This window comes from Mus musculus, chromosome 4, assembly GCF_000001635.26.
Source record: "Mus musculus strain C57BL/6J chromosome 4, GRCm38.p6 C57BL/6J".
In the NCBI taxonomy this organism is placed as follows: Eukaryota; Metazoa; Chordata; class Mammalia; order Rodentia; family Muridae; genus Mus; species Mus musculus.
Window position 1 is genome coordinate 148,160,194 of NC_000070.6, and position 18,476 is coordinate 148,178,669.

An 18,476-nucleotide genomic window follows, 5' to 3' on the forward strand; every position below is an offset into this window, starting at 1 on the left:
CCAGAGTTGGTTCACGATGCGGCCCCGCCCACTGCCCTCAAGGCCCCGCCCACCATTCCTTCAGGCCCCGCCTCACCCGCGCACTCCCCGGATTCGCCCCCATCACAGCGTAGGAAAATTACCTGGGGGGTTGGGGAGGAGGAAAGCTCCGATACCCCCAACTCCACTGGGCTCGGCGCCAGCACCCTCTACTCCCCAGTAGTCCGACTCCATATGTCCTCCTGCAGTCATCCTCCAGGCACACTAGAAGCCCACCCATTCTGTAGCTGTCCCTGCCCCTCTCCAGTCCCAGGCTCCTCCCGGAAGCCGCACCTTGGGTTACGGGGCGGGGGGTGGGGGTGGGGGGGTACAGGACTCCCAGCCCTTAGCCGGGGGCCAGAGGCGGGGCGCACGGGGCCTTTAAGAGGCGCGGCGGCGCGGGCCCGGCTGACGCGGGCAGCTCCAGGACTCGCCACCCGCAGCGCTCAGGCTCTTCTCTCTTGACAGCACCGCAGCGATGGATGGAGATGGTGATCCAGGTATCCGCTGCTGGCCCCGCTAGATACAGACTCGGGAGACAGGGCGGACCAGCGCCGCAGAAGGCGCTCAAACTTTCGCGCCAGGAAAACCCTAGAGATAGTCTAGGGAGCAGGTTTCTGCCTGGTGTCGTGGTGTGGAGGGAGGAGGACGCCTGGGTCTCCAAAATGGCATCGGAGGACTCTGGCATCTCAGGCTCCAGACTTCCTGGGGTTTGAGAGCCGGGTTCTTGCAAGCTTTTGCTTCCATGAACTTCTTCCATTTGCTAGCGCTGCCCTCCCTGCCTCTTGAGCCTCCGGAGTCCCCGCGGGGTCCTAGGGTTTACAAACTTTATCCTGCCTCCATCCTAGCTTCCTGAGGGACTCCCTTCTCTGGAGGGGCCGTCTTGTATTGGAGTAGCGGGGCTGTTCCGTGGGAACCAGGCTAGGGGTGAGGAAGGCTGCTTTTGGCAGAAGCTCTGGGTCCTCAAGGATTGCCCAGTCATCTTTTCTGGCACCAAAGACCCCACCCCTTCTGCCCTCCGGCTCCCTGCTGGGCCTGTAGGGGGCTGCTTGCTGAGTCAGACCTGCCTGCCTTGACTCTTATCCCTTCCTCACTAACTATGCTCAGCTCGGAGTGTTCACTCTTTAGGGGAGGAGGTGAGGGAACAGAGGTGGCCAGTCTTCCCTCCTACTCCCAAGTCCTCACTCTCAGTCGGTGCCTGGCTTCAACATCATCCACAGGGCCCCAGAATAGGCTACCGTTTTCTTCCTGCTCCCAGGAAGTCCCTGGGCTCAGGGGCCCAATCCAGGTGAGTGAGTCAGCTTGGGGTCAGCATCCATGGCTAGATAACTTTCCTACAGCAACAATGTGGCAAGTTGTGTGCAAGGGAGCAGGTGGGGGGGGCTGTAATCCGATCTGGGGCCTCAATGCCAGGCCTAGGGGCCAGGAGAGAGGACTGGGTGAGGTGCACCTTTCCGGGGAGCATCAGGTATCTGCTGGGGCCAGGGCAGGGCTGGGTGATGGTAGAGAGGTGAGGACGTTGGGCCCAGCTCTCCAGAGCTGTTGGAAGCAGGACAGACAATTGTTTTTCCTTCTGCTTGATGATGTCCTGTGGTGGAACCTGGAAGAAATGCTAGGACCCTCTGCACCCGTTTTCTCATTGCCAATGAAGGAGTAAACCCCTACATATGAAAATGTGACCAAAACACATCAGAAATGTGGGGAAAGTACGCTGTCTGTCTGTCTGTCTGTCTGTCTGTCTGTCTGTCTGTCTGTCTCTCTGTGTGTGTGTGTGTGTGTGTGTATACAATTCACCATGGCTGATGGAGGACTCACTGTGTGCTCTAAAGAGAGGGGAAATCCCGAGTCAGCTTTCCAGTGTCTGACAGTGTAGATGCTATTGACTGCATCCCCTTAGAAGAGGTTTAGGGAACGGGCCACCTGTCCCTCCCCTGCCCCAGGCCTGCTCCCTTATTTCCTTGGCTTCTTGGGGTCAGACCAGTCTTCAGGGACTCTGAGAGAGATGGCCTCCATTACACAGGGTGGCTGGGTCCCCTCCCCACTGGCCCTCTCTCCTTTAGAGATACTGCCCACTCAGTGTCTGCTTACTCAAGGTTTCTTCTTCGGTGGCCCAGATGAGGCGCGCTGAGATCCAAGAGATACACAGCTGCCCACAGCAGCCTGGGTATTCAGTGGGCTGACCTGGAGAACCCAGCCTGGGAGGCAGTGCTTTTTGTCCTGTCTCCCAGTCTTCACTGTGGAGTCAGGCGTCCCCACTGGCTTAGCAAGAGTGGATGTCCCCATTGCTTTGCTCCTTTGTGGGAAGGGGATGAATTTCAGTATAAATCTGACAGTCTGACACAAGGATGACTCCATTTCACAGATGAGGAGACTGAGGGTGAGGGATGGGAAAAGAGGGGAGGAAGACTCTTCCCAAGTCACCTAGCATCTCTCTTTGTCTGTTTCCCTTTCCCATTGGCTGGCTGGGGCTAGCTGGATCTCGAGCTCATTTTCCTCACCCAGAGCCCTTGAGTGTCCCTTTCCCTAACACTGCCAGTGGGACCTACACTAAGTCACTTCATATTCACAGCTGAGCATCCACAGTATCCAAACCAAGGCCAGATTGTCAATTCAGCCAGGTTTTTGTTTTTTGCTTTTTGTTTTTTCGAGACAGGGTTTCTCTGTGTAGCCCTGGCTGTCCTGGAACTCACTCTGTAGACCAGGCTGGCCTCGAACTCAGAAATCCGCCTGCCTCTGCTTCCCGAGTGCTGGGATTAAAGGCGTGCGCCACCACGCCCGGCTCAGCCAGTTTTTTAAAAAATATTTATTTTATGTATATGAGTACACTGTCGCTGTTTTCAGACACACCAGAAGAGGGCATCAGATCCTATTACAGATGATTGTGAGCCATCATGTGGTTGCTGGAAATTGAACTCAGGACCTCTGGAAGAGCAGCCAGTGCTCTTAACCACTGAGCCATCTCTCCAGTCCTCAACCAATTCTTTTGGTGCCTGTTAAAGCTGGCTTCTGTGTTGGACTGAACAGATTCAAACACAGGCTCCCAACTGCTTATACGGTGTGTGATTCTGGACCTTGTCACTTTTCTGTCCCTTCGTGAAGCAGACTTGGGCCCAGCCTGAAGGAGATGGGTTGAGGATTGAGGGAGTAATTCCAAGGCTCAGAGCAGTACCTTGCTCATAAGCGCTGATAAAATTCAGTAGCTCCTGACTCTACAAGGGACAAAAGTGGTGTCTCCCAGGCCACATCCTTGAGGTCAGTCCATTGTACACAAAGGTTGCTATCAAACAACCAGAGCAAGTACGGAGGCTCAGGTGCCCTTGAATGCCTGTGACCCTCGTGCAGTGAGAGGGTATGCTAAAGGTAGATCCAGGAAGGCTTCCCAGAGGCAGCGAGGGACCCAGAGGTCTGGGAGGGTCCTTAGGAGAACTAACCCATCATTAATCCCGTATTCCTGTGAGTGTCTACTAGCCCTGCAGGGGGAAGCAACAGTTGAAACAATTCTGGCTTAGCAGGAGTATTTGTGGCTCTGTATCCTTGGGTGGGCTTCCTCCCTGAACACAGTTTAGGACTACAGAACTTGTGTGTGTGTGTGTGTGTGTGTGTGTGTGTGTGTGTGTGTGTGTGAGAGAGAGAGAGAGAGAGAGAGAGAGAGAGAGAGAGAGAGAGAGAGAGAGAGAGAGAGAGAGAGAGAGACAGTATCCCTCACGTTGCCCTCACACCCACAGAGATGTGCTTGTTTCTGCCTCGAGTGCCAGCAAGTCCGGGTTAAGAACCTCTGGCCCCCTGCCGTGGTTTACTCAAAGTGGGACGTGGAGTGGCACAGTTTGGGAGTCACAGCTTTCCCTTACTCTCCCGGTCCGCAGAGAGTGTGAGCCACCCCGAAGAAGCGAGCCCAGAGGAGCAGCCAGAGGAGGCGGGCGCCGAGGCGAGTGCGGAGGAGGAGCAGCTCCGGGAGGCGGAGGAGGAGGAAGAGGCGGAGGCCGTGGAGTACCTGGCCGAGCTGCCGGAGCCACTGCTGCTGCGCGTGCTGGCCGAGCTGCCAGCTACGGAGCTGGTGCAGGCCTGCCGCCTGGTGTGCCTGCGCTGGAAGGAGCTGGTGGACGGCGCCCCACTGTGGCTGCTCAAGTGCCAGCAGGAGGGGCTGGTGCCCGAGGGCAGCGCTGATGAGGAGCGGGACCACTGGCAACAGTTCTACTTTCTGAGCAAGAGGAGGCGCAACCTGCTGCGCAACCCTTGTGGGGAAGGTGAGGGCCGCATAATTGGATGCCCACCGTCTCTTCTAGAAAACGGCCCTCGGCGCCCGCCCGCTTCAAGGTTAAATGAGATGAAGCGCTTGGTGCACTGTCTAGCCCAGAGCATCCCTCTGCTCCCTGGGGAGTCTCTCTTCCCAAGGCATCCACTCTCAGTGAACAGGGGCGGGACAGATCCTGTGGACACTGGGTCTGGGGTAGGAGTGAGGAAGTGCCTACATTTCCGTCGCTCATTGTCTGCCCCCTGAGACCTTGAGAAAGGACCCATGCCACTCTACCTCTCACTGTCAGGGCAAAAGTCAGCCCTGCCGCAGCCTCAAGCGAGGGGCTGTGTGACCAGGGTGGGGCTGTCTTATCCCTACAGAGGACTTGGAGGGCTGGAGCGACGTGGAGCACGGTGGGGACGGCTGGAGGGTGGAGGAACTGCCCGGAGACAATGGGGTGGAATTTACCCAAGATGACAGCGTTAAGAAATACTTCGCCTCCTCCTTCGAGTAAGGAGAAGGGGCAAGGGGGAGAGGGAGGGGAAAGCAGGGCCCACCGAGTCCTGACGCCTGTTCCCCCAGGTGGTGTCGCAAAGCGCAGGTCATTGATCTGCAGGCAGAGGGCTACTGGGAGGAGCTACTGGACACCACCCAGCCCGCCATCGTGGTGAAGGACTGGTGAGCAGCTATTGGGGAGGGTTCGGGACTGGAGGGAAAGGGGAAATGGTGGTGGTGGTGGAGGGATTAGCTCTTTGCCACACTTTCAGTGTTGTTGACACGTGGAACACGGGTCCGCAAGGGTTGGCAACTGGTGGAAAGCTATTCCTGCCTTGAGTTTAAAATGTTAACAAATGGGTGTGCACTTTCTCGTGTTTAAAAGGCAAGAATACTACTAATAAATTAAGGCTTGCTTACCCCCTTCATGTACACACACACACACACACACACACACACACATTTGTGTCCCTCCTAGGATGGCTTTGGTTCCAAGGTTGGGTCTGGTTCACTTTGAGTTTGGCTGGGGGGTGGGGTGGGGGGACCCAGTCTCCTCTGTGGACGAAGTTTCTTTATATGTGAAATGGGGACACTGCTGGGGGGGGGTGCACTTGCCCGGCAGGGATGCTGGGATAGGCAGAAGAGATCTCTGGCAGAGTGAGGCTCTCAGCAGGTGAGGTCTGTGTCTCCCACTCCCCTGCAGGTACTCGGGTCGCACTGATGCGGGCAGCCTGTATGAGCTCACTGTGAGGCTGCTGTCGGAGAACGAAGATGTGCTGGCGGAGTTCGCTACAGGACAGGTGGCTGTGCCAGAGGACGGCAGTTGGATGGAGGTGATCCCGATGGGCCGAGGGGGCAGGGTGGGGATATCCCGGGTAGAGCTTGTGGAAACTCCGTCCCCGGCTTGTGGAGCCTGTGCAAGTAGAGCCCACAATTAGAGCTGGGGTCAGGCTGCTGCGCTCAAGTGGGACGGCAAGGACAGCCTTAGACCCCTGAGGCTGACGTGCTATCCTTTCACCCCCAGATCTCCCACACCTTCATCGACTACGGGCCAGGTGTCCGCTTTGTCCGCTTCGAGCACGGAGGGCAGGACTCGGTCTACTGGAAGGGCTGGTTCGGGGCCCGGGTGACCAACAGTAGCGTGTGGGTGGAACCCTGAACGACCTCCCCTACCCCCACCATCCGCCCTCTAAGGCAGAATTCTGGGGTAGAAAGGCCTTAATTTAGTTGGTAGCATCCTCACCTGCCTCGCCCACGCCTTGCACCTGCCTCTCTCCCGCCCCTTCCTTCAGTCTGGTCCCGAGGAAAGAAGGACATGTTGCTTTACTGTAGGATGGCTTTCATTTGCATCTCCACGGGCAGTCGCTTCTAGAATGTACGATCCGAGGGGGTATGGGGCTGCTGCTGGATCCCGCGCTCCTAGCATTGTGCCTGCCTCAAAGTGGGCACTCAATAAATATTTGTCCAAAGAACGCAACAATGGACGCACAGATGAATGGACATCTCCACCACCCCATCGTGCTCCGTCTCCCCAGGGCCCCTGGCCCGGCCTGGAAAAGTACTTGGTGGCCGTCCAGCTGCTCGGGTTTCCAGGGGCTCTTGGGTTGGTGTGGGGCCAGCTGGGCCTGGGCAGGCCAGCGGACAAAGGCTTGGATTGTGAGTCTGAGGAGGGGCTGGCTGAGCCTGGCGCCTGAGGACATCCAAGCTGCCCAGAATCCACAACAGGGCTTGGTAAAGGAGTGTGGGGTGCCTGCCCAACAGGCTCCGTTGGCCCAGTAGTTAGGCTGTGTCTTGCTGCGTTGTTCCTATCCCTCTCTGGAGCAGTTTGGCAGTGACGCCACCAGGTCTGGATAGCATTCTCTTGGGCTTAGAGATGAAGGCTGTGGAGTGGCGCGCGCACACACACACACACACACACACACGCACACACACGCACACGCGCACGCGCACACGCGCGCGCGCACACACACACGCGCGCGCGCACACACACACGCGCGTACACACACACAGAGAAGAATAATCTTGGCTACTCTTTTTATTCATCCCTGCTTTATGCTAGCCTTCCTGGCTGGGCCAGGATTGGTTTTATCTACAAGCTGCCTTTCTGTGCCATGCTTGGGGTAGGCCGTGGGGAGGGTGTGTTAGGCTGTAGGTTAGGCTACTTGCTTTCTGGCATCTCAGCTCCTTCCCAGAATGCTCCATGGCTGACTGGGGGTGAGGAGAGGTCTTGTCACTGTTGTCCTAATAGAGCCACTGTGACCCCCCCCCCCCACCCCCAGCTCTGCCTTCATCTTTTAGTCTGTGGTTTGGTGCCACCTGCTGGTGAGGTGGGACAGCCGCCTGAGCTGGGACTTGCCTTAGTTCCTTGACCCTTCTGTCTAATTGCTTCTAAGTCTCTGTCTTGGGTCTTCCGGGACTACGTGTGTGTGTGTGTGTGTGTGTGTGTGTGTGTGTGTGTGTGTGTGTGTGTGTGTGTGACCCGTTCTGGTGCCCATAAAAGAAAAAGCATCAGATCGCCTGCCTTTGGAATTCTAGGTGGTTGTGAGCCTGACATAGTGCTGGGATTTGAATGTGGCTCCTCTGGGAGAACAGCAAGTGCTCTTAACCTCCACGCCATCTCCACTCCAAACTCCCCAGCTCCCCCGTTCACCCCAGTCCTTTCTAAGGGGACTCCGAGTCTGAGGGGAGGGCAAGGTCCCACCCACCTTAATTGCTAATCATAAGAGGAGCGACTGGTGGCCTCGGGCCTAGCGTAATGGAAGGGAGCATAAACTCGTGAGCTTGGGTTGTAATGAATGTTAGGTAAGGTAGAGCTTTAGGGCAAAGGACTGCAATATGTGTGTGGAGCCTACCTGGCTCAGAAGAGGGAGCCCAGAGCACTGAGGCTGTCCTTTCAGGCCAAAAAAATTAAAAAAAAAAAATAAAAGAAAGAAAAAGGCTTCTCAAGGGTCAGGAACCCACCTAAGAGACCCAAGGAGTTGGCTGAAGTGTGGCGTGACAGTTAAATTCAGTAGTTCTGGGAGACCATCTGGTTGACAGAGACGTGGCGGTCAGGAGGTTGTGTTGCTCAGGGAGGTGAAGTGTGAGTTCTTGGGCATCCCAGTGGGTGCTTGTTGTCCACTCAGATGTGAACAGGGATTGTCACCACCCTTCCCTAACATGAAACAGAATAAGATGGCAAGTGGCACCCGGAATCAACATAGCAATACAGTCAGTCTGCATTGGGGTACTGTGATCCACGTTCATTCTTTTTTTTTTTTTTTAAGGTTTATTTATTTATTATATGTAAGTACATTGTAGCTGTCTTCAGACACTCCAGAAGAGGGAGTCAGATCTCGTTACGGATGGTTGTGAGCCACCATGTGGTTGCTGGGATTTGAACTCTGGACCTTGGAAGAGCAGTCGGGTGCTCTTACCCACTGAGCCATCTCACCAGCCCCCACGTTCATTCTTAACCCTCAACTGGGCTGAGCCCACCACCCTGGAGGCATCGAGGAGGAGCTGAGGTCAGCGTTCCTCAAGGAAAATTCCACGTGTCAGCCAGCAGGTGGCAGCCAAGGGCTCTCTCTCTCTCTTAGGGCAACAAGTTGAATATGCATTGCTACTGAATATGAGTTGAATGTGACTTCCTACTACATGTCAGGAAGAGATCACAGTTAGTCAGCCTCTGCTGGCGTTCACACTGTAGAGGGAGAAACATGACTAACAAACAATCAAATGAAGCCAGCGGCCAACATGAGGTGACACTCTCCCTACTCAGTGGGCGCCCATTAAGAACTGTGCTGGAGGCAGAGGCAGGTGGATCTCCATGAGTTTAAGACCAATGTGGTCTCTACATAGTGAGCTCTAGGCCAGCCATAGTTACACAATAAGACCCGGTCTCAAAACAAAACAAAACAAAACAGAAAACCACAACCCTCTCCCCCAGAAAACCCCAAATCAAATATAGTAGCAAGAAAGGATAAAAACTATCTTAAATATCAATTTTTATTTCTTGTATGTATATGTGTATGTGCATATGTCTCTCTGTGTGTAGCCACATGGGTGCGGATGCCCGAGGAGAGCACCCTATCCCTTGGAGTGGACGTTACCATTCGTTGTGAGCCTCCTGGTGTGGGTTCTGGAAACTGAACGAGTCCTCTGAAAAGAACAGCAAGTGCTCTTAGGTGCTGAGCCATCTCTCCAGTCCCTGTTCTCTCTCTCTCTCTCTCTCTCCCCTTCCCTCCCTCCCTCCTTCCCTCTCTCTCCCTTTCTCTTTCTTTCTTTCTTTCTTTCTTTCTTTCTTTCTTTCTTTCTTTCTTTCTTTCTTTCTTCCTTTCTTCCTTCCTTCCTTCCTTCCTTCCTTTCTTTCTTTCTTTCTTTCTTTCTTTCTTTCTTTCTTTCTTTCTTTCTTTCTTTCTTTCTTTCTTTCTTTCTTTCTTTCGAGTGAGACAAAGCATAGACAAGGCAGGCAATTTCCCTGAGGTCACACAGTCCTCTAGTCCTTCATAGAAGTGGGATTCTAGCCAGCTACTCAGGGACCTGGTCTCCACAGCAGCGCCAACAAAGGAGTACTGAGGGTGACCGGGTTGCTCGGCCAAGGGCATCAGGAAGGATCTCTGTGAAGGGACCTTTGAAGACGATGAGGAGGCCCCAGCTATACAGAGGTCTGGGACAACACCACCACACGGGCAGCCAAAGCAAAGGCCCTGGGCTGGGAATGAACCTACCTACAGCAGGAATGCAGCCAGCATGCCTGGAGCAGTGGGGACACAGCTTGCCGCTTGCCGTGAGCTTAGAGATGCAGATGCTAACCCAGAGAGTCTCCCCAGGACGCGCTGCGCACTGTGCTACATGGTGTGACATGAGCTTCCGCTAGGGACAGGAAGTTTCTGGGAACCGGGGATTAGATAGCAGCAGTTTACAGACTTGCCCGTGGAACCACATTTCCAGAGAACACTGGGTGACCGGACGGTAGCAGTGACGACGGTGTGGTCACCGCAGTGTCTTGCAGCGGCAACAGGCTCAGGCTGAGGACTCCTGTGCTGGTTTTCATTGTTAAGAGCTCACGTTCAGGCTGGGTGGTGGCGCTCGCCTTGAACCTCAGCAACACCCGGGAGGCAGAGGCAGGCAGATCGCTGTGAGTTCCGGGCCAGCCTGCTCTACAAAGCGAGCCCAGGACAGCCAGGGTTCTGTTACCCAGAGAAACCCTGTCTCCAACCCGCCTCTCCAGAAGAGCCCAGGTTCATCCTACCTGCTCACCAGCCGTTTCAGGGAGAGCTGCGTCCTCAGGCAGGGCGCCCTGCTTTGCTTGCCTTCTCCTTTTCTTCCCATCAGGACCCCCAGGCTGTGGAATGGCGCCGCCATCCCACATTCAGGGTGGATCTATCCACCTCATTTAACCCAATCAAGAAACCTCTCACAGACAAGCCCAGAGACTTGTCTCCTCCACTATTGTAGGAGCTGTTAACTAGTCATAGGTGGGAGAGGCTGGTTGCTCATGAGGATATCGGAAGTGGCTTCCAGCTCAGGGATGAGCTAAGTCATTACGGTTCAGGATCAGACATGGGATCCTACTGGAGCCAGAGCAAGGATGAGCTGGGGGCTGAAATGGACATGACATGGAAGGTGACTTCAGGGTTCTAGCATGGGTCATACCCCCAGGCAGATTGAATGAGCACCAGGGGTGCCAAGACAGTTTTAATTAAGGTGTCATAGGATGTAAATGGATTTTCTTGTATTTTCCTGGTGATTATCTCTGTTTAGCAGCTTTGTAATGGAAAGATCGCTTTTTAATTAATGTGTATGGGTGTTTTGCCTGCATGTATGTATGTCAAAGAAGACCCAAAGAGGGCATTGGATGCCCTAGAGCTGGAGTTACAGATGGTTGTGAGCCACAATGTGGATGCTGAGAACTGAACCCAGATCCTCTGGAAGAACAATCAGTGCTCTTAGTCTCAGATCTATCTTTCCAGATTCTCTTTCTTTTCTAATTTGTCTTGTAAATAGATTTGAGAAGGGAGCAAGGGGCAGTTCCTCTTGTGACCACCAGATGGCAGCATCATCAAGGCGGTTCTCAGCTTGGCGGCCTCAGACCTGAGATTTGAATCCAAAGCCCAACCAGGCTCCTTGCTGAGGGCTCAGTGCCCATCCCCAGGGTCTTTGAAGAGGCTCAGCCTTGGGGTCTCTCCATGCAACTTGTCTTTTGTTGTTTTGACACAGACTTTCAAGTATCCCAGGCTGGCCTGAGGCTGACATTGAATGTCTGCTTCTCCTGCCTCTGCTCTTTGGTCCTGGAATTGCAGGTGTGTACCACCATGCTTGGTTTAGGTTCAGGCCTGAACCTACAGGGGGTTGGAGGTGGTCTTTAGATCTGGGGTGCTCCTGCACCCCAGCAGAGCCCTGGGCCTTCTTCAAGCCCCCTCGGCTGAAGAAAGCTTAGGATACCCAGACAGATCCTATTTCATCTCCTAGTGAGTCCACTGTCCCCCCCCCCCTTCCCCCAAATTAAACCTAATCTTGTGTTGACTCTGCTGAGCAGGGAGAATAATGCAGGAGATTAAGACAAGATGGTATTCAGTCTCCTCCAACAAAAGCCAATTAATTGCTGGTAGGATTATCTCGCTGAGTTAAAGCTGCTGTCAGCTCGGCAGACAACTAGGGTGCTTCAGCTCAGGTCTGTGCTGACACAGCAGCAGGAGAGATTCAGGGAGATATTAGGAAGAACTGTCTGGGTGGGGAAGGGGGTGTGAGGATGGTGGAAGCAGCCATGCGGTGATGTGGTCAGATGGGGAGCTCTGTGGAGTCCCCCATTTCCAAATGTGTATCCTGCCTTTGCCTCCTGAGGCCAAGCCACCTGATCACCTCCATCCCAGGCCACCTGGGACCTTTCTCTGCTTTTTGGGCCACCTCCCATCAGTGAATGTGGGGTCAACCTCCTCCTCTCCCCTGACTCCCCTTCTTTCCTTTTCTTCCAGGAGTCAGGAGACACACATGTCTAGGGACAAGAACACACATTTAGTTTAGGCCTGTAATCTCAGCTACTGGGAAAGCCGAGACAAGAGAATAGAAAGTTCTAGGCCAGCCTGGGCTACAGAGTGAGTTCATCTCTAGCCTGGGCTAGAGAATGAGGGCAATTAGGCAAACTCAGTCTCAAAAATAAGAAATGAAAAGAGGACTGGTGATACAGGTCAGAGATAGAACACTTGTCCAACATATGGGGGGGGGGCTCTGGGTTTCACCCCCAGCACAGAGGGAAGAAAAGGAGTGGGGGTTTGCAAACTGACACACTAGGGTCTCCCCTGGATTTGCCGCTTCTCTTTATAGAAATAAAGGTGCAATCTGGATCCTGAGGGTCCTGCCCTGATGTTGCTCAGGCTAACCTGCCCAGGGCACACCACACACTGTGGGCTGCAGGAGGAGAATGGGGTGGGGAAGGAGCTGTCCCCACTCATGGGTTTCCCATACTACCTGTCTGAGTTGCTGTCCACTTCCCTACACAGCCCTCCCAGAGTGCTAACCTTTGTCACCCTGAGTGTACAGAAAGAAGCTGGTGTTCAAAGAGTTCCCCCTACCCCACTCCCCCTCACACTGTACCCTGTAGAGCCACAGGGGTCCAGGGCCCCCCAAGGTACATATCCTTCCCTCAGGGCTGTGGTACATTTTTTTAAAAGATTTATTTATTTATTTATTATATGTAAGTACACTGTAGCTGTCTTCAGACACTCCAGAAGAGGGAGTCAGATCTCGTTACGGATGGTTGTGAGTCACCATGTGGTTGCTGGGATATGAACTCCGGACCATTGGAAGAGCAGTCGGGTGCTCTTACCCACTGAGCCATCTCACCAGCCCGGTACATGTCTTATAGATGGATGAAGCCCTGTTTTCGGCAGATGGGAGGCTGTGGCAGACACACTGTGCTGGTCAGTGGGATGCGTGGCTCCCCTCTCCTTCCACTCTGTGGGAAGCCCAGTACCCTATCCATCGGAGAGCACAGCTTCATTGACTTTGATCTCTGAGTCATTGGTATTTTCCGAACACAACAAAAATGTCCCTGAAGTGCAGTGTGAAGTCCAGGATGTGTCGCAGCTGTGTGCCCGGTGTGCTAAGCACCGTTCATCTCTGGTTGCAATGCACTAGGTCATTCCATCTGGAGGCTCAGAGAGGGACAGCCTGGATCTGTGTCACACAGCACACAGCAGGGTGCTGGACCCTGTGGATGCCAGTCCCGCAGAGCAGGGGGGAATCGTGCAGAGCCCAAGGGGTTTCCTGAACCCAACAGTGCTTCCTACACTGGGCCTGGCCTGGGGGGATGCACCTGCACCCAAGCTCTTATTAAGCCCCTTCTGTATGCCAGACACCTTGTTATGCTTCCAGGAGACAACAGTGACCCAAAGGGGCCTCATCCTGGAAGCTCAGACAGTGTGAGAGACAGACTTTTTTTTGGAAAGGGGGAAATTGCCCACTCTGTGACTCATCACCTCTGTCATAGACAGGTGTGGAACAGTGAAGGAGCTGTGAGGGAACAGTCTCTTTAGTTTGGATGGCCAGTCAGGGAGGGCTTCCTGGAGGAGAAGGCGAGTGGACCCTTAGCCTCTGAACAGGGACAAAGAACTTCCATGTTAGGGGACATGGGCTCCCTGGCCCTTCCTGACCCATTAGTGTTCTATGGTGGGACAGGGACGCTCGTGGATTTTCTTCTGTCCTTAGATGGTGATTGAATGTGGGAGGAGATGGCTTCAGACAGTGGGCTGTGTGTGAGGAGGACAATCGAGTCCGGAGACCCTCAAAGCTTCTTAAAGACAGATACCTCAGGGAAGAAAAAAAAAAAAAAAAGGAAAACAAGAAAGAGGGAATCGGGCGGGGAAAATGATTTTCTCGCTGGCGTTTCCAGGGGAATTAAATCCTCTTGCTCGTCACCAGCGAGTGGAATAATCCAATCTATGAGGCAGAAGCCCCCTCCTATTTATTGCAGAGCCTTTGACCTAACAGTATCGGGCTGCGTTTGAAATCAGACCATCCCGGGGAGGGAGCGCCGGAGGGAGGGAGCGCCAGCCCCCGGACCAATTACTCTGCTCGCCGACACCAGAAAAATGAATTATTCCCCGAAAGCAGCCTCCTCGGCTGATGAATTCTGCACTGCAGAGCTGCGGAGTTCTCCCAAATTGAATCGAAGCTTTGAGAGATGTTTAAAACCAGGTGGAGTGTGTATTGGTGGAGAGGGGGTCCGACAGCCTTAGGGGCTTCGGCTGCTGGCAGGGGCCCAGGGAGGGAGCGAGGGATAGCCCACTTTCTTGCTGCAGCGGTCTCCTGTGCTCAGCTGGGGCGAAATGCTTTGTTCCCAGCCGGAGGCTCAGAGAGGCCAGGTTGTCTGTCTGAGGCCACACAGTGAGCAGGTAACCATGGCAACCTGGTACCTTTCCGTCCCTGTCCTCCGGGCCTTGCTAGAAACGCCTCCTCATCCCTCTCCCTCCCCGGGAAGCCCAGATTGAGCACGTTGGCTCTGAGCAAGCGCTTCCCACTCGGAATCGCTGAATCTATAAGCTGTGTGACCTGGGGCACCGAGCTCCATCTCTCTGGGCCTCGGCTTCCTGACCCCGCTCCCAGTGATGCTAAATAAAATCTTGGATTGCCACCCTGGCAGCTACAAATGACAGAAACATTTGTCACTCCAAGTGGCCAACTAAAGCAAACTTGGCATATTAGTCAGAGTCCCCTACAGGCGCAGAACTGATAGGATCGGCATCTAGAGTGAAGGGGAACGGATTAGGCTGCGTTATAAGCTGTGCTCTGGGTAGCTCAACAACTCTGCCTCCTGATTAAAAGGCCGGCCGAGAATCCGGTAGTTGTTCAGTCCACGCGGCTGGATGTCTTGGCACTTCCAATCCGATGCTGGCTCTCTGGAGGACTCTCAGAGCCCTGCTGATCATTAGTCTGCATTGAAGCCCTGAAGATGTTGACTCTAATACAGGGGAAGGAATGTCTCCACCACAGGGTAGATGAACTTGCCAGAAAGAGTGAGGGCAAGCAGGCCAAAAGCAAAGAACCCGTGTTTTTTAAGGTGGGCTGCCATCAGAAGGCATGGCCCAGATTTAGGATGGGTCTTTCTGCTTCAAATAATCTAATTAAGAAAATTCCTCACAGGAGTGCCCAGGGACTTGGGTTCGAGTTGCTCCAGAGGTAATCAGGTTGACAACCAAGGTTAGCCATCACACCTGAGTTTACATAATGAAGGTATGCTGGAATGTTTGTTTGTTTTTGTTTGTATATTTAGCTTGTGTGTGTGCACATACATGCACATGCCGGGGCATGCATGCAGGAATCAGATGGTAGCTTTCAGGAGTCAGTTCTCTGTACAGAAGCTTCCAGAATTGAACTTGGCTGGTCAGATCTGTGGGGAAAGTATACTGCTCTCTTGTCTTCTTCTACCTCCTCGTGTACAGGAGAGAACTGAGGTTCAACAGATCAGACAGGGTTATACACACCATCGTATGGTATAGCTAGTTAGTACAAAGTGATGCTTCCGTCTGAGTTTCTCTAATCTGATGGGGGAGGCATGGCCTCTGCACCCAGTAGACACTGAGGCCCTGAGGCTGCTCCAATCCTTCTGAGAGGTTGGATCTGGGATCCCCTAGCACTCCTGGGCACACATGCACAGAGGCAGAGGGAAGGGACCACAGTGTGTGGGTTCGCAGGAAGCCACGCGAGTCCCAGTGGGAGCTAGGACATGGGATTGTTGTGTCCCCATTTCCAGCTTCTAGAAAGAGACCTAGAATCCACTATTGGTCTCCCCACCCGCCCCCTTTAAGCACTTAAAGAACAGACCAGAACTGATAGCTAAATTAAACCTGCTGAGAGCGCCTGTTTAATTGAAAATGCCATCTGTAATTTAAATGTCAGAATCAGGGATGGTTATTGCAGCCGCCTTGAAGACTGGGTCTCATTTCACAGTTTCAAAACAGACCAAGGGAAACAGCAAATGGACCATGGCCGGCGGCATCGTGGAGCGATTAATAACTTCTCTGGTCCTGCTGAGCCCCAGCTTCGGTGGCTGCCCAGTACGGAAGGCTCTGGATGGATGGGGGCTGGGAGCTTTGGGTTCGGGGATCAGCCCCTGCCTCTCCTCCACACACTTCTGCTCCCTCTCCACCCAGCATCAGGGCAGCCTTGCCAAACTGCAGGGCTTTCCTCCAGAGGGTCTCTTTTGCTTTCCAGGGGTGAAAACCCTGCCTTCTAGCTCCCGTTCTAGGAGTGTCACTCACCCACAGTTCCTATGATCCAAGACAACCAGAGAACTTCAGCCATTTGAGGGGTCCCTTTTTTCCATATTCTCTGCTTATTAGAGGAAATCTCGAATGACAGGCAGACTAAGGAGGAAGACTGGCTGTGGGCAGCCATGTTGCCTCCTGCTGACTTTGCAAGAAATTTGGATGTAGGTCTTTGGGTTCAGGGTTCTCTTCCCTACAAAGGTGTCTACACACCCTGATCCTCTGGACCCCATTCCTCCATGAGGTTTCCAGGCAACCGGAAATCCCACTAGCCCCACTCAGACTACCTCTTCTCTTGTCTCTGCATCTGGAAGCCTGGCCAAGGGCTATTCTGTGGTGACTTCATGGGAGACATGATGCTGACCTGGAGGTCAGTGGACTCAAGAGTCTCCTTGCTGCAGATGCCTGTCATCTGGAGCAGGGGGAGGGGGAGACTTGAGAGTAGGGTTATTTTGACAGTGGGAGGAAAGAAAAAAGGAAAACGAACAAACAAACAAATCCCAAAGCTATGCTTGTGTCTAGGTGCTGGAAATCCCGTGTGACCCGTCGAGTTCTGAGTTACAATGGCTGCTGAGAGGAAGTGTGTGTGTGTGTGTGTATGTGATCTTTGAGGAGATTAGGGACAGAAGGAGGCAGAGAGAGCTGTCTCTGCCCTTCGAACTTCCTCCTCTTCCTCTTCTCCTTTTTTTTTTTTTAAAGATTTATTTATTATATGTAAGTACACTGTAGCTGTCTTCAGACACTCCAGAAGAGGGCGTCAGATCTTGTTACAGATGGTTGTGAGCCACCATGTGGTTGCTGGGATTTGAACTTCAGACCTTCGGAAGAGCAGTCGGGTGCTCTTACCCACTGAGCCATCTCACCAGCCCTCTTCTCCTTCTTCTAAGACAGGGTCTCATGCATCTCACTCTGGCCTCAAACTCTGCATATTGCCAAGGATTATCTGGAGAGACTGACCTTCCTGCCTCTATTTCCCCAGTGTTGGAATTACAGGCATTCACCTGGTTATGGATTGTCAGGCATCTAACCCAGGATTTCACGCATGCTGGGCAGCTGTACAAACTGCATCCCAGACACCTTCCTTCACTCTTTGTTCACCCAGTAGGTAACTATTATAAGTTGACCAGTAGGAAAGGGACTAAGTAAGAAGGTTGGGATATCAATATTATCGGGTGTGGGGTTGATGTCAATTGCCCCGATCCAGAAGGGCAGGAAAGTCTGGGATTTGGGGTCTGAAGGGGCAGAGGGCAGGTTCTGGAAAGAACGGTGCCCGGCAGACTAGGAGGTGCCAAGTTTGATTTATGCCTCTCTGTGTGCTTCACCTGCAAGCTGATTCTGTCCCAGGAAGGTGACTGGCAGCCGTGGAGAGCAGACAGTCCCATTCAGGGACCACACAATGATTATAGGCATGCACCACCATGCCCTGTTTTATGTGGGGCTGAAGATGGAACACAGAGCCTGGGGCAACATGGAAAACTGAGGAGTGGGAGGTGGTAATGGGCAGAAAGCACCTCCTCACACTTTCCCAGCCCCCACTCCTGCCCATGTGACCCCACCTAGTGGCTATCACCAGGAGCTCTGACTGGATGCCTCAGGGAGCAATCTCCTGCCCTGATTAACTTTCTGTCACCTCAGAGCTGAGTGTCCCAGGGAAGGATGCTGGGGACTGAGAAGGGAGGGTGAGGGAGGCCCAGCATTCATTTCCTGGGCCTTTGCCACCATGAATCACAGGAGCCCCAGATACTTCCCTGCATCCCAAGGGGTGACTTGCCAGGTGAAATGTTCCAGGGTTGAGTCATGATTCAGGCTGTGCCCTGGAGCTGCTGGGAGCTTGTGGTGGGTGAGGAGTGGGGAGGGCAAGGTGGGTGAAGTGTGGGAGGGGAGCAGCCACCCTCTGCTTCCAGGGTGTTGTGATTCCCCATTTATCAGGGAGTGCTACCTGGGTTCCAGCATATCCTCCTGTGCCCTGGGCTGAGGGCTGCGTACTGTGAGGAGCCAGCCCAGCCTGGTCCCTGTCCTTACCTACCTTTTCCTACAGGTGACGCTGTTCTGAGCACTGCCTGAGGGCAGGTAGACACTTAGATCTCTCTCTTGCCCTTACCCATCCCATCTCTTTGTCTGCTTCTGCTCAGATATTCAGGGTCTGGGGATGTAGCTTTGTTTGGGGAATGTCTGCCTAACACTTGCAAGGCCCTGGGTTCAACCCCTAGAAACCTATAAAACTGGGAATGGTGGTGCACACCTGTCATCCTAGCACTTGGTGGGTGGAGGCAGGAGAATCTAAAGTTCTAGTTCATCTTCAGTAATCAGCTACATAGTGAATTCAAGGCCAGCTTGGGCCACATGAGAGTCTGCCTCAAAAATGGGGTACTGGGAAGATTGCTCAGTAGATAAGAATATTTGCTTCGAAAGCATGAGGTCTTGAGTTTGAATCCCCAGCACACACTTAAGTCAGGCGTGGTCGCACACAGCCCAGCACTGTG

General features: G+C 53.5%; 1 protein-coding gene across 2 annotated transcripts; it reads left to right on the forward strand.

Moving 5' to 3' along the window:
• The first annotated feature begins 4 nt into the window (after nt 1–4).
• Nucleotides 5–6,227, forward strand: Fbxo2 (F-box protein 2). 2 transcript variants are annotated; one of them, XM_006538814.4, is made up of 7 exons: nt 5–109; nt 487–518; nt 3,882–4,262; nt 4,633–4,762; nt 4,835–4,930; nt 5,451–5,580; nt 5,772–6,227. In XM_006538814.4, exons 2-7 carry the CDS (start codon nt 497–499, stop codon nt 5,904–5,906), a joined length of 894 nt encoding a protein of 297 aa, XP_006538877.1. In that variant the 5' UTR covers nt 5–109; nt 487–496; the 3' UTR covers nt 5,907–6,227. The 2 variants fall into 2 exon arrangements, with proteins under 2 accessions (XP_006538877.1, NP_789818.1); NM_176848.1 differs by lacking the exon at nt 5–109 and having other exon boundaries at nt 475–518; nt 5,772–6,224.
• The last annotated feature ends 12,249 nt before the right edge of the window (nt 6,228–18,476 follow it).

Coding starts and splice junctions, on each gene's coding strand:
- Fbxo2 (XM_006538814.4), top strand. CDS start 497: ATGGATGGAGATGGTGATCCAG. Junction 4,931..5,450: donor GCCATCGTGGTGAAGGACTG/GTGAGCAGCTAT, acceptor ACTCCCCTGCAG/GTACTCGGGTCGCACTGATG. Junction 5,581..5,771: donor AGGACGGCAGTTGGATGGAG/GTGATCCCGATG, acceptor TTTCACCCCCAG/ATCTCCCACACCTTCATCGA.